Genomic DNA, 15,671 nt, shown 5'->3' with positions numbered 1-15,671 from the left:
TGTACAGTTAATATAAATATAAAACTACATTATTTTTATTCAGGCACATTTTAGCCACCTTTTTGTTTGGCCGCTAGGACCACACCCTACTGCGCATGTGTGACATAGGCGTGACATCTCCACTCCACTGTTACCAAGGTTACCCATGCTTAGTGGTAAACCACCTCATGTGGAGCACCATGCCAGAGTGAAATGTCCTTAGAGGAGGATGGACAGGCGGACGAACCACATGGTCAAGCTCATGTCACCATGATCAGCCATGACCATATAAGGACTTCCCAATGCAGCTACCACTGCCATATATGGACTGTGTTGTCTAACCTCAACGTGTCATCATGGCATCAGGCCCTAACAAATCACTCAGCCATATATGGCCATAAACGGGACAAGGACTGACAGATGGAGATCTCCATATATGGTCATATCAGTTGGATCACTGCGATGTCTAGGTGTAGTCTTTATAATCCACAAGAGCCAATCACCAGCTAGTTCCACTTGGTAGTTAGCCAATCACACTCAGCCACTCACACCATCCACACCAGCTGGTACTCAAATCACTCACTCCTCACCACTCATTCTCTCTCACACACACACACACACACACACACACACACACACACACACACACACACACACACACACACACACACACACACACACACACACACACACACACACACAGTGATGTCATGTGTAGATACCTCATTGGTCTCTGCAGTTCGTTGGAGCGACCCGTTTGGTATGGTGGCCGCCATACTTCCGGGGGGCACTGGCACTGGCCAATCACAGCGCGTTGACTACTGGCCAATCACTGCACGTCTTTTCCAGGGCTTGTCAGAATCTAGTTGTCCCGCCCCCACCTGCCTCTGATTGGCCTACCGAACGCCCCCCTTCTGTGACGCACTTGCTTCCCCCCCGGAAGCGGAAGCGCGCCCGCCATACAGATGAGGCGTCGACCTTTATATGTATCTGACCTCCTCAGAACCAGAGCAGACAGAGTGAGGTTCCTGTTCAGTGTGTTCTCTCTCTCTCTCTCTCTCTCTATAGAACCAGAGCAGACAGAGTGAGGTTCCTGTTCAGTGTGTTCTCTCTCTCTCTCTCTCTCTCTCTCTATAGAACCAGAGCAGACAGAGTGAGGTTCCTGTTCAGTGTGTTCTCTCTCTCTCTCTCTCTCTCTATAGAACCAGAGCAGACAGAGTGAGGTTCCTGTTCAGTGTGTTCTCTCTCTCTCTCTCTCTCTATAGAACCAGAGCAGACAGAGTGAGGTTCCTGTTCAGTGTGTTCTCTCTCTCTCTCTCTCTCTCTATAGAACCAGAGCAGACAGAGTGAGGTTCCTGTTCAGTGTGTTCTCTCTCTCTCTCTCTCTCTCTCTATAGAACCAGAGCAGACAGAGTGAGGTTCCTGTTCAGTGTGTTCTCTCTCTCTCTCTCTCTCTCTCTCTATAGAACCAGAGCAGACAGAGTGAGGTTCCTGTTCAGTGTGTTCTCTCTCTCTCTCTCTCTCTATAGAACCAGAGCAGACAGAGTGAGGTTCCTGTTCAGTGTGTTCTCTCTCTCTCTCTCTCTCTCTATAGAACCAGAGCAGACAGAGTGAGGTTCCTGTTCAGTGTGTTCTCTCTCTCTCTCTCTCTCTCTCTATAGAACCAGAGCAGACAGAGTGAGGTTCCTGTTCAGTGTGTTCTCTCTCTCTCTCTCTCTCTCTCTATAGAACCAGAGCAGACAGAGTGAGGTTCCTGTTCAGTGTGTTCTCTCTCTCTCTCTCTCTCTATAGAACCAGAGCAGACAGAGTGAGGTTCAGTGTGTTCTCTCTCTCTCTCTCTCTCTCTCTCTCTATAGAACCAGAGCAGACAGAGTGAGGTTCAGTGTGTTCTCTCTCTCTCTCTCTCTCTCTCTATAGAACCAGAGCAGACAGAGTGAGATTCAGTGTGTTCTCTCTCTCTCTCTCTCTCTCTCTCTCTATAGAACCAGAGCAGACAGAGTGAGGTTCAGTGTGTTCTCTCTCTCTCTCTCTCTCTCTCTCTATAGAACCAGAGCAGACAGAGTGAGGTTCAGTGTGTTCTCTCTCTCTCTCTCTCTCTCTCTCTCTATAGAACCAGAGCAGACAGAGTGAGGTTCAGTGTGTTCTCTCTCTCTTTATAGAACCAGAGCAGACAGAGTGAGGTTCAGTGTGTTCTCTCTCTCTCTCTCTATAGAACCAGAGCAGACAGAGTGAGGTTCAGTGTGTTCTCTCTCTCTCTCTCTCTATAGAACCAGAGCAGACAGAGTGAGGTTCAGTGTGTTCTCTCTCTCTTTATAGAACCAGAGCAGACAGAGTGAGGTTCAGTGTGTTCTCTCTCTCTTTATAGAACCAGAGCAGACAGAGTGAGGTTCAGTGTGTTCTCTCTCTCTCTCTCTCTATAGAACCAGAGCAGACAGAGTGAGGTTCAGTGTGTTCTCTCTCTCTTTATAGAACCAGAGCAGACAGAGTGAGGTTCAGTGTGTTCTCTCTCTCTCTCTCTATAGAACCAGAGCAGACAGAGTGAGGTTCAGTGTGTTCTCTCTCTCTCTATAGAACCAGAGCAGACAGAGTGAGGTTCAGTGTGTTCTCTCTCTCTCTCTCTATAGAACCAGAGCAGACAGAGTGAGGTTCAGTGTGTTCTCTCTCTCTCTCTATAGAACCAGAGCAGACAGAGTGAGGTTCAGTGTGTTCTCTCTCTCTCTCTCTCTATAGAACCAGAGCAGACAGAGTGAGGTTCAGTGTGTTCTCTCTCTCTATATAGAACCAGAGCAGACAGAGTGAGGTTCAGTGTGTTCTCTCTCTCTTTATAGAACCAGAGCAGACAGAGTGAGGTTCAGTGTGTTCTCTCTCTCTCTTTATAGAACCAGAGCAGACAGAGTGAGGTTCAGTGTGTTCTCTCTCTCTCTCTCTATAGAACCAGAGCAGACAGAGTGAGGTTCAGTGTGTTCTCTCTCTCTCTCTATAGAACCAGAGCAGACAGAGTGAGGTTCAGTGTGTTCTCTCTCTCTCTCTATAGAACCAGAGCAGACAGAGTGAGGTTCAGTGTGTTCTCTCTCTCTCTATAGAACCAGAGCAGACAGAGTGAGGTTCAGTGTGTTCTCTCTCTCTCTATAGAACCAGAGCAGACAGAGTGAGGTTCAGTGTGTTCTCTCTCTCTCTATAGAACCAGAGCAGACAGAGTGAGGTTCAGTGTGTTCTCTCTCTCTTTATAGAACCAGAGCAGACAGAGTGAGGTTCAGTGTGTTCTCTCTCTCTCTCTCTATAGAACCAGAGCAGACAGAGTGAGGTTCAGTGTGTTCTCTCTCTCTCTCTCTCTATAGAACCAGAGCAGACAGAGTGAGGTTCAGTGTGTTCTCTCTCTCTCTCTTTATAGAACCAGAGCAGACAGAGTGAGGTTCAGTGTGTTCTCTCTCTCTCTCTCTCTATAGAACCAGAGCAGACAGAGTGAGGTTCAGTGTGTTCTCTCTCTCTTTATAGAACCAGAGCAGACAGAGTGAGGTTCAGTGTGTTCTCTCTCTCTCTCTCTATAGAACCAGAGCAGACAGAGTGAGGTTCAGTGTGTTCTCTCTCTCTCTCTCTATAGAACCAGAGCAGACAGAGTGAGGTTCAGTGTGTTCTCTCTCTCTTTATAGAACCAGAGCAGACAGAGTGAGGTTCAGTGTGTTCTCTCTCTCTTTATAGAACCAGAGCAGACAGAGTGAGGTTCAGTGTGTTCTCTCTCTCTCTCTCTCTATAGAACCAGAGCAGACAGAGTGAGGTTCAGTGTGTTCTCTCTCTCTTTATAGAACCAGAGCAGACAGAGTGAGGTTCAGTGTGTTCTCTCTCTCTCTCTCTATAGAACCAGAGCAGACAGAGTGAGGTTCAGTGTGTTCTCTCTCTCTCTATAGAACCAGAGCAGACAGAGTGAGGTTCAGTGTGTTCTCTCTCTCTCTCTCTATAGAACCAGAGCAGACAGAGTGAGGTTCAGTGTGTTCTCTCTCTCTCTCTATAGAACCAGAGCAGACAGAGTGAGGTTCAGTGTGTTCTCTCTCTCTCTCTCTCTATAGAACCAGAGCAGACAGAGTGAGGTTCAGTGTGTTCTCTCTCTCTATATAGAACCAGAGCAGACAGAGTGAGGTTCAGTGTGTTCTCTCTCTCTTTATAGAACCAGAGCAGACAGAGTGAGGTTCAGTGTGTTCTCTCTCTCTCTTTATAGAACCAGAGCAGACAGAGTGAGGTTCAGTGTGTTCTCTCTCTCTCTCTCTATAGAACCAGAGCAGACAGAGTGAGGTTCAGTGTGTTCTCTCTCTCTCTCTATAGAACCAGAGCAGACAGAGTGAGGTTCAGTGTGTTCTCTCTCTCTCTCTATAGAACCAGAGCAGACAGAGTGAGGTTCAGTGTGTTCTCTCTCTCTCTATAGAACCAGAGCAGACAGAGTGAGGTTCAGTGTGTTCTCTCTCTCTCTATAGAACCAGAGCAGACAGAGTGAGGTTCAGTGTGTTCTCTCTCTCTCTATAGAACCAGAGCAGACAGAGTGAGGTTCAGTGTGTTCTCTCTCTCTTTATAGAACCAGAGCAGACAGAGTGAGGTTCAGTGTGTTCTCTCTCTCTCTCTCTATAGAACCAGAGCAGACAGAGTGAGGTTCAGTGTGTTCTCTCTCTCTCTCTCTCTATAGAACCAGAGCAGACAGAGTGAGGTTCAGTGTGTTCTCTCTCTCTCTCTTTATAGAACCAGAGCAGACAGAGTGAGGTTCAGTGTGTTCTCTCTCTCTCTCTCTCTATAGAACCAGAGCAGACAGAGTGAGGTTCAGTGTGTTCTCTCTCTCTTTATAGAACCAGAGCAGACAGAGTGAGGTTCAGTGTGTTCTCTCTCTCTCTCTCTATAGAACCAGAGCAGACAGAGTGAGGTTCAGTGTGTTCTCTCTCTCTCTCTCTATAGAACCAGAGCAGACAGAGTGAGGTTCAGTGTGTTCTCTCTCTCTTTATAGAACCAGAGCAGACAGAGTGAGGTTCAGTGTGTTCTCTCTCTCTTTATAGAACCAGAGCAGACAGAGTGAGGTTCAGTGTGTTCTCTCTCTCTCTCTCTCTATAGAACCAGAGCAGACAGAGTGAGGTTCAGTGTGTTCTCTCTCTCTTTATAGAACCAGAGCAGACAGAGTGAGGTTCAGTGTGTTCTCTCTCTCTCTCTCTATAGAACCAGAGCAGACAGAGTGAGGTTCAGTGTGTTCTCTCTCTCTATAGAACCAGAGCAGACAGAGTGAGGTTCAGTGTGTTCTCTCTCTCTCTCTCTATAGAACCAGAGCAGACAGAGTGAGGTTCAGTGTGTTCTCTCTCTCTCTCTATAGAACCAGAGCAGACAGAGTGAGGTTCAGTGTGTTCTCTCTCTCTCTCTCTATAGAACCAGAGCAGACAGAGTGAGGTTCAGTGTGTTCTCTCTCTCTATATAGAACCAGAGCAGACAGAGTGAGGTTCAGTGTGTTCTCTCTCTCTTTATAGAACCAGAGCAGACAGAGTGAGGTTCAGTGTGTTCTCTCTCTCTCTTTATAGAACCAGAGCAGACAGAGTGAGGTTCAGTGTGTTCTCTCTCTCTCTCTCTATAGAACCAGAGCAGACAGAGTGAGGTTCAGTGTGTTCTCTCTCTCTCTCTCTATAGAACCAGAGCAGACAGAGTGAGGTTCAGTGTGTTCTCTCTCTCTCTCTATAGAACCAGAGCAGACAGAGTGAGGTTCAGTGTGTTCTCTCTCTCTCTATAGAACCAGAGCAGACAGAGTGAGGTTCAGTGTGTTCTCTCTCTCTCTCTCTATAGAACCAGAGCAGACAGAGTGAGGTTCAGTGTGTTCTCTCTCTCTCTCTCTCTCTCTCTCTCTCTCTCTCTATAGAACCAGAGCAGACAGAGTGAGGTTCAGTGTGTTCTCTCTCTCTCTCTATAGAACCAGAGCAGACAGAGTGAGGTTCAGTGTGTTCTCTCTCTCTCTATAGAACCAGAGCAGACAGAGTGAGGTTCAGTGTGTTCTCTCTCTCTCTCTCTCTCTCTCTATAGAACCAGAGCAGACAGAGTGAGGTTCAGTGTGTTCTCTCTCTCTCTCTCTCTCTCTCTCTCTCTCTATAGAACCAGAGCAGACAGAGTGAGGTTCAGTGTGTTCTCTCTCTCTCTCTCTCTCTCTCTCTCTATAGAACCAGAGCAGACAGAGTGAGGTTCAGTGTGTTCTCTCTCTCTCTCTCTATAGAACCAGAGCAGACAGAGTGAGGTTCAGTGTGTTCTCTCTCTCTCTCTCTCTCTCTCTCTATAGAACCAGAGCAGACAGAGTGAGGTTCAGTGTGTTCTCTCTCTCTCTCTCTCTCTCTCTATAGAACCAGAGCAGACAGAGTGAGGTTCAGTGTGTTCTCTCTCTCTCTCTCTCTCTCTCTCTATAGAACCAGAGCAGACAGAGTGAGGTTCAGTGTGTTCTCTCTCTCTCTCTCTCTCTCTCTCTCTCTCTCTATAGAACCAGAGCAGACAGAGTGAGGTTCAGTGTGTTCTCTCTCTCTCTCTCTCTCTCTCTATAGAACCAGAGCAGACAGAGTGAGGTTCAGTGTGTTCTCTCTCTCTCTCTCTCTCTCTCTCTCTATAGAACCAGAGCAGACAGAGTGAGGTTCAGTGTGTTCTCTCTCTCTTTATAGAACCAGAGCAGACAGAGTGAGGTTCAGTGTGTTCTCTCTCTCTCTCTCTCTATAGAACCAGAGCAGACAGAGTGAGGTTCAGTGTGTTCTCTCTCTCTTTATAGAACAAGAGCAGACAGAGTGAGGTTCAGTGTGTTCTCTCTCTCTCTCTCTATAGAACCAGAGCAGACAGAGTGAGGTTCAGTGTGTTCTCTCTCTCTTTATAGAACCAGAGCAGACAGAGTGAGGTTCAGTGTGTTCTCTCTCTCTCTCTCTCTATAGAACCAGAGCAGACAGAGTGAGGTTCAGTGTGTTCTCTCTCTCTTTATAGAACCAGAGCAGACAGAGTGAGGTTCAGTGTGTTCTTTCTCTCTCTCTCTATAGAACCAGAGCAGACAGAGTGAGGTTCAGTGTGTTCTCTCTCTCTTTATAGAACCAGAGCAGACAGAGTGAGGTTCAGTGTGTTCTCTCTCTCTCTCTCTATAGAACCAGAGCAGACAGAGTGAGGTTCAGTGTGTTCTCTCTCTCTCTCTCTCTATAATAATAATAATAATAATAAACTTTATTTGTATAGCACCTTTCATGACATGAAATGCAGCTCAAAGTGCTTTACAGAGCAAGGATACAATTACAGTTAGAACCAATTTAACAATAAAGCAAACAAAAATAAAATAAAATAAAATAAAAGCAGTAAAATGCAGTAAAATGCAGTGGCCCTCGCCACTACACAACTACAACACAAATGGATATAACTTAAATGTAGTGACCACTGTCCTCTACAACACAGCTAAAGAAATATCCACACTTCACACAATTGCCAATATTACATGTGTACCTTGTGTACCTTAGTAATATATCTTCACACAATTGTCAATATTACACCTTAGTAATATATTTTCACTTAGTAATATTACACCTTAGTAATATATTTTCACCATGTTTACCACGTGTGGACTAGCCCAGGGGATCTGCTAACTTATCACATCCAAACCACACACCGTACACCCCTGAGAATGATATCGGGGTTATACAAGATATATAGAATAAACATAGACAAAAGGATCTGCCCTGGAGGGTCCACAACGTGTCAACGTGCCCCAGAGGATAATTCACTAAATCCTCCGGATGGAGTTATCAGACTAAAAATAAAATAAAATAAAATAAAAGCAGTAAAATGCAGTAAAATGCAGTGGCCCTCGCCACAACACAACTACAACACACACAATTGCCAATATTACATGTGTACCTTGTGTACCTTAGTAATATATCTTCACACAATTGTCAATATTACACCTTAGTAATATATTTTCACTTAGTAATATTACACCTTAGTAATATATTTTCACCATGTTTACCACGTGTGGACTAGCCCAGGGGATCTGCTAACTTATCACATCCAAACCATACACCGTACACCCCTGAGAATGATATCGGGGTTATACAAGATATATAGAATAAACATAGACAAAAGGATCTGCCCTGGAGGGTCCACCACGTGTCGACATGCCCCAGAGGATAATTCACTAAATCCTCCGGATGGAGTTATCAGACTCTTGTCTTTTAACTACCGTGACTTTCTCTTCCACTCACACAAAACAAAAGCAAAGGCATAAAACAACATTAAAATAGGGAATACAGTGAGGAATTAAAAATCAACCAAAGAATCAGCTAAAAGCAAGAGTGAAGTAATAGGTCTTGAGCTGTGCTTTAAAGCTATCGACAGAGGCTGCCTGTCTTAAGTGTAGTGGGAGTTTATTCCACACTGTCGGTCCGTAAAAGCAGAATGCTGCTTCACCGTATTTTTTATATGTCATTGTAGGCACCTCGAGCAGGTCAGCACTTGAAGACCTGAGGGCCCGGTTTGGAACATATCTCTCTAGGCAGTCGGAGAGGTAGGAAGGTGCCAGACCATTTAGAGCTTTATAAACTATTAAAAGAATTTTAAAATCAATCCTAAAAACAACCGGGAGCCAGTGTAGTGAAGCTAGAACTGGAGTGATATGTTCTCTCATCCTGGTTTTAGTTAAAATTCTGGCTGCCGCATTTTGAACAGAGCAGACAGAGTGAGGTTCAGTGTGTTCTCTCTCTCTTTATAGAACCAGAGCAGACAGAGTGAGGTTCAGTGTGTTCTCTCTCTCTCTCTCTCTCTATAGAACCAGAGCAGACAGAGTGAGGTTCAGTGTGTTCTCTCTCTCTTTATAGAACCAGAGCAGACAGAGTGAGGTTCAGTGTGTTCTCTCTCTCTCTCTCTCTCTATAGAACCAGAGCAGACAGAGTGAGGTTCAGTGTGTTCTCTCTCTCTATAGAACCAGAGCAGACAGAGTGAGGTTCAGTGTGTTCTCTCTCTCTCTCTCTCTATAGAACCAGAGCAGACAGAGTGAGGTTCAGTGTGTTCTCTCTCTCTCTCTATAGAACCAGAGCAGACAGAGTGAGGTTCAGTGTGTTCTCTCTCTCTCTCTCTATAGAACCAGAGCAGACAGAGTGAGGTTCAGTGTGTTCTCTCTCTCTATATAGAACCAGAGCAGACAGAGTGAGGTTCAGTGTGTTCTCTCTCTCTTTATAGAACCAGAGCAGACAGAGTGAGGTTCAGTGTGTTCTCTCTCTCTCTTTATAGAACCAGAGCAGACAGAGTGAGGTTCAGTGTGTTCTCTCTCTCTCTCTCTATAGAACCAGAGCAGACAGAGTGAGGTTCAGTGTGTTCTCTCTCTCTCTCTATAGAACCAGAGCAGACAGAGTGAGGTTCAGTGTGTTCTCTCTCTCTCTCTATAGAACCAGAGCAGACAGAGTGAGGTTCAGTGTGTTCTCTCTCTCTCTATAGAACCAGAGCAGACAGAGTGAGGTTCAGTGTGTTCTCTCTCTCTCTCTCTCTCTCTATAGAACCAGAGCAGACAGAGTGAGGTTCAGTGTGTTCTCTCTCTCTCTCTCTCTCTCTCTCTCTATAGAACCAGAGCAGACAGAGTGAGGTTCAGTGTGTTCTCTCTCTCTCTCTCTCTCTCTCTCTCTCTCTATAGAACCAGAGCAGACAGAGTGAGGTTCAGTGTGTTCTCTCTCTCTCTCTCTCTATAGAACCAGAGCAGACAGAGTGAGGTTCAGTGTGTTCTCTCTCTCTCTCTCTCTCTCTCTCTCTCTATAGAACCAGAGCAGACAGAGTGAGGTTCAGTGTGTTCTCTCTCTCTCTCTCTCTCTCTCTATAGAACCAGAGCAGACAGAGTGAGGTTCAGTGTGTTCTCTCTCTCTCTCTCTCTCTATAGAACCAGAGCAGACAGAGTGAGGTTCAGTGTGTTCTCTCTCTCTCTCTATAGAACCAGAGCAGACAGAGTGAGGTTCAGTGTGTTCTCTCTCTCTCTCTCTCTCTCTCTATAGAACCAGAGCAGACAGAGTGAGGTTCAGTGTGTTCTCTCTCTCTCTATAGAACCAGAGCAGACAGAGTGAGGTTCAGTGTGTTCTCTCTCTCTCTCTCTATAGAACCAGAGCAGACAGAGTGAGGTTCCTGCTCAGTGTGTTGTGGCTGACGAGGAGTTCCTGCCGTTCAGAGAAAACACCTTTGACCTGGTGGTGAGCAGCCTGAGGTAACACTACTATAACCTTTGACCTGGTGGTGAGCAGCCTGAGGTAACACTACTATAACCTTTGACCTGGTGGTGAGCAGCCTGAGGTAACACTACTATAACATCTGGGGGGTCCCTGGAACAGCCTGAGGTAACACTACTATAACATCTGGGGGGTCCCTGGAACAGCCTGAGGTAACACTACTATAACATCTGGGGGGTCCCTGGAACAAGACATTTGTATTTTGCGAATACACATCATTTTGGGGGTCCTTGACATGAAAATGTTTTGAGAACCACTGATATTATAGCAACACAGGTTTAAAAAAAATATTTGAGTTACAAATATTCGCTTTAAAAATACATATATTCAAAGATTTGCAGAAATTTTAACGATTTAAAAAAAGAAATAGATAGAAATAGATCTACAAGATCTGCTATTTTTTTAATAGCCAAATAAATCTTAAAATGAAATATCGTTTATTTACTAAGATGTTGTATTGTCTGTGTTTCTCTGCTATAGTCTGCACTGGATCAATGACCTGCCAGGAGCTCTGAGACAGGTAACTTTACACCTTCACTTTACACCTTTACACTCAATGGTCTCCCCGTAGATACATGCTGTGTAAACGGTCTCCCCATAGTAGATAAATGCTGTGTAAACGGTCTCCCCATAGTAGATAAATGGTGTAAACGGTCTCCCCATAGTAGATAGATGGTGTAAACGGTCTCCCCATAGTAGATAAATGCTGTAAACGGTCTCCCCATAGTAGATAAATGGTGTAAACGGTCTCCCCATAGTAGATAAATGCTGTAAACGGTCTCCCCATAGTAGATAGATGGTGTAAACGGTCTCCCCATAGTAGATAAATGCTGTAAACGGTCTCCCCATAGTAGATAAATGCTGTAAACGGTCTCCCCATAGTAGATAAATGGTGTAAACGGTCTCCCCATAGTAGATAGATGGTGTAAACGGTCTCCCCATAGTAGATAAATGCTGTAAACGGTCTCCCCATAGTAGATAAATGCTGTAAACGGTCTCCCCATAGTAGATAAATGCTGTAAACGGTCTCCCCATAGTAGATAGATGGTGTAAACGGTCTCCCCATAGTAGATAGATGGTGTAAACGGTCTCCCCATAGTAGATAAATGCTGTAAACGGTCTCCCCATAGTAGATAAATGCTGTAAACGGTCTCCCCATAGTAGATAAATGCTGTAAACGGTCTCCCCATAGTAGATAAATGCTGTAAACGGTCTCCCCATAGTAGATAAATGCTGTAAACGGTGTCCCCATAGTAGATAAATGCTGTAAACGGTCTCCCCATAGTAGATAAATGCTGTAAACGGTCTCCCCATAGTAGATAAATGCTGTAAACGGTCTCCCCATAGTAGATAAATGCTGTAAACGGTCTCCCCATAGTAGATAGATGGTGTAAATGGTCTCCCCATAGTAGATAAATGCTGTAAACGGTCTCCCCATAGTAGATAAATGCTGTAAACGGTCTCCCCATAGTAGATAAATGCTGTAAACGGTCTCCCCATAGTAGATAAATGGTGTAAACGGTCTCCCCATAGTAGATAAATGGTGTAAATGGTCTCCCCATAGTAGATAAATGGTGTAAACGGTCTCCCCATAGTAGATAGATGCTGTAAACGGTCTCCCCATAGTAGATAAATGCTGTAAACGGTCTCCCCATAGTAGATAGATGCTGTAAACGGTCTCCCCATAGTAGATAAATGGTGTAAACGGTCTCCCCATAGTAGATAAATGGTGTAAACGGTCTCCCCATAGTAGATAAATGGTGTAAACGGTCTCCCCATAGTAGATAAATGGTGTAAACGGTCTCCCCATAGTAGATAGATGCTGTAAACGGTCTCCCCATCAGATCCACCAGGTGCTGAAGCCAGACGGGGTGTTCATTGGGGCCATGGTAGGAGGAGACACGCTGTATGAGCTACGTTGCTCCTTACAGCTGGCTGAGACGGAGCGGGAGGGGGGCTTCTCCCCCCACGTCTCCCCCTACACCGCTGTCACCGACCTGGGCAACCTGCTGGGACAGGCCGGCTTCAGCATGCTCACTGTGGTACGTTACTATGTTACTACAATGTTTATTTATGTTATTATACTGTTATTATAATGTTTATTTATGTTATTATAATGTTTATTTATGTTATTATAATGTTAATACAACCTGCTGGGACAGGCTGGCTTCAGCATGCTAGGGACCTAGGAAACTAGGGTGTTTTTATGATTCTGAATCCATTGCAAGCATTTGTTTTGCACCAAAACCACTCCTTGGGCTAAAAACGGCCATAGCCATCCTTTTCCAGGTATACTTTTTGTGTAAAAAGCCCATTGAGATTGGGCTGTTTTTAGCCCAAGGAGTGGTTTTGGTGCAAAACAAATGCTTGCAATGGATTCAGAATCATAAAAACACCCTAGTTTGACCCCTCACATGCTACTTAAAACAGAATTAAAATTAGATTTTTTTTTCCTGCATGGAAATGCAGGGAAATGGTGGGTACCCCAACTTTCAGCAGCTGTCAAAAATTCTCCTAGGGAAACTGAATTTCAGTCTTTGTGAGATGTGTTACTAGACACCTTTACAAACACATTGGTGAAGATTTTTTTTGGTAAGGAATTTATTCCAAGATTGGAAATCTTTCTGCTAATATCCCCTGACTATCACCATCACTGTGCAGTTCTCGTTGATGAGACAAATACTTAGAATTCTGATGACATCGCAGTTCCATGTATGGTACACTAATACATATGGCTGAGATTTCACTTCCTTATGAATCTATCTCAGTTCTTTGTCTGCTGGAAAGGTCTAGTCAAATGATTTGTGGTTTGTCAGAAAGTATCTTTCCAAGTTCCGCATAGTTGTTGCAATTCATGTCTTTTGACTCATCACATCTGTTCCCAAACTCGCACTGATGTCTTGTCTCATTAGATGTGGTTGAAAAATAGTAGTAGCTTAATGAACAGTTAACACACCTGTACCATTGATATGCTGCCCGGGTCAATCCTGTGTTAATTCACACCGCCCCACTCATTTGTTGGGGATCACATTCAAACCAGCACACCTGAACATGGTAGGACGGAGGACGATATGAATGCATGTTTTTGTCAGGGGTTTCAAACTGCTCCACAATGGACAAGCTAACTCGTTTTCTGTTTGTTTGTCAAGGTACTGTACAGTTTCAAGAGTTGTGGTTTCCGTTAAGGTGAACAAGTATTCGATGTTGATGAGAAAGTCTTAGACCATGCATAGCTGGTGTAATGTAATGTATGCCAGTGGAACAATGAAAAGAATAAGGCAGCTATTAACATTACTTCTAGCTGTCTGTCTTGTCTTGCATCCTCACCTAATGCAATCATGTACGGGTACCAATACGACAAATCTCCTGCAACATATTAATGAGCATGACTTCATCCGGACACTTTACGAGTCACCAAAATCATTCAAACAAATTCTTTAAAAAAATGATTTTGATTTTGAATATTTAGGATAGATATGTACACATTATAACCAAAATACAAAATGTGCCAAAGACATGGACATGTCTTACACGGACATGTTTGTCCGTGTACGGACATGTTGATGACCCCCGTCTACTACAGAATCAAGTTAGAACACACAGTTATTTGCAAGCTTGTTTTAAAAGCAACGGTTCAAAATGAAACTATGTAAGTGTTGCATTTTGAACCTATCCTCCTAATAGTTGGCTTTCCGCTTCTAAATCTCTCTCATTGTTCCTTTTCCAGCAAGATGTGTTTTTAAGCCTGTTAAAATAACATGAGAAATGTCCCCTAGCCTACAGCAGGTTCATAACAAAATGATGGCAGTATTAGGCCTATGGACGAATATGACATCAAGGCATTTAATAGCAACTTAAGTAATACGTTGCTATTAATCCCCCCCCACCGCCCGTCCCACATTGTCCCACATTGTCCCACACATGCGGTACTTCTGTCCCTCAATTGAACAGTTTGGATCTGGTCACCCAAAGCACCACTGATATAGCAACACTAAGTTTTTCCCCAAAAACTGTTAGGATTTAGAAGACCAGGATAGTCCCAATAAGAAACTGACAGTCACCTTGCTGACAGTGTGTTTCATAGCCATCAGAACACATCTGAGGAAATATACATTCAATGTGACCAATGAAATACATGGGAGCAAACAGAGATACAGTGATGTATGTATACTGTCCAAGAGTTACTGAAGTGTCCATTTCTTTGTCATAATGAACTTTATTTGTACAGCGCCTTCTAAAAGTCACAAAGGTATTTATAGACGGCACAATTATACACAATCTCAAATTAAAATGGTAAAAGACGAAGTGATTTATAAAACAGCAGCCTGCAAAGATCAGAATGTCCAAAAGTTTAAATAAAAACATGTGAATATTTCAAAGAAACCCTCAATGTCAGATTATGAGTCCTCTTTAATCCACTCTTATGCAATTTTGATATTGAATATCTGACCAGTTCCACTTCTGTCTGCTATTGTTCTGTTTCATCATTACTAATATAAAATAATGTGTGTCTGTCTGTGTGTGTGTGTGTGTGTGTGTGTGTGTGTGTGTGTGTGTGTGTGTGTGTGTGTGTGTGTGTGTGTGTGTGTGTGTGTGTGTGTGTGTGTGTGTGTGTGTGTGTGTGTGTGTGTGTGTGTGTGTGTGTGTGTGTGTGTGTGTGTGTGTGTGTGTGTGTGTGTGTGTGTGTGTGTGTGTGTATAGGACGTTGATGACATCCAGGTCCACTATCCTGGAATCATAGAGGTCATGACGGACCTGCAAGGCAAGTTTATTTTTAATTGACCAAATAGAGCATTGGTTCTCAAAGTGGGGTCCGGGGACCCCCAGGGGTCCATGGGGGGGATCCCAGCTAAATGTTAATATAGCATCACAATAATTTTAACCTTTTACACTTTGGCTATTCAAAAATAGCAGATCTACAAGCTCACGTGTGCCGCGCTATGAGCTTGTAGATTTGCTTTTTTTTTTATCGTGAAAATTTGTGCACACCTTTTGAATATATATATTTTTAAAGCAAACATTTGTAACTGAAATCTTGGCTTTATAATTTTTATCCCTCGATTTTTGTAACCCTTTGTTTCACCCGGTGCCAATTTGCTAAGTGATCCTGGGCACTACACTCCCCCCACCAGCCTAGGGAGGCCAGGGCCGAGCTCATGCCTCCTTCAATGCATGAGAGCCAACTGACCTTCTTGTCACGTAACTGAAATCTTTGCTTCTGGGGGGTCCCTGGAACAAAACATTTTGTGTTTTCATTAACCTTTGAAAGAATCACGGAATATTATTCTTCACAACGATATAAAGTCAGGCTTTGGATCGACACACGTCAAAACAACATGATTGGCAGTCAATGAGCTAACGTACTGACATAAACGTATGTCTTTTAGTGATGGTTGGTTCATGAACTGAAATAAAAAGCATATTTCCAGGCATGGGAGAGAGTAACTGTGTCTTAGTGATGGTTGG

The 15,671-nt window shown here is 44.0% G+C and overlaps 1 protein-coding gene across 2 annotated transcripts in view; it reads left to right on the top strand.

The window, feature by feature from the left end:
- The window catches only part of ndufaf5 (NADH:ubiquinone oxidoreductase complex assembly factor 5), a 31,215-nt gene that overhangs the window by 9,521 nt on the left and 6,023 nt on the right, over window positions 1–15,671 (top strand). For both annotated transcript variants that reach the window (XM_080455382.1, XM_080455383.1), the window contains exons 6-9: window positions 10,080–10,183; window positions 10,686–10,725; window positions 12,050–12,247; window positions 14,907–14,967. In XM_080455382.1, coding sequence (XP_080311508.1) covers window positions 10,080–10,183; window positions 10,686–10,725; window positions 12,050–12,247; window positions 14,907–14,967 — 403 coding nt within the window. The remainder of the gene's footprint in view (window positions 1–10,079; window positions 10,184–10,685; window positions 10,726–12,049; window positions 12,248–14,906; window positions 14,968–15,671) is intronic.

The sequence above is a fragment of the Gymnoscopelus braueri genome (genome assembly GCF_963280865.1).
Source record: "Gymnoscopelus braueri genome assembly, chromosome: 2".
Classification (NCBI taxonomy): Eukaryota; Metazoa; Chordata; class Actinopteri; order Myctophiformes; family Myctophidae; genus Gymnoscopelus; species Gymnoscopelus braueri.
The sequence above is the reverse complement of the archived record's forward strand: the minus strand, read 5'-3'. Positions and strand labels throughout refer to the sequence as shown.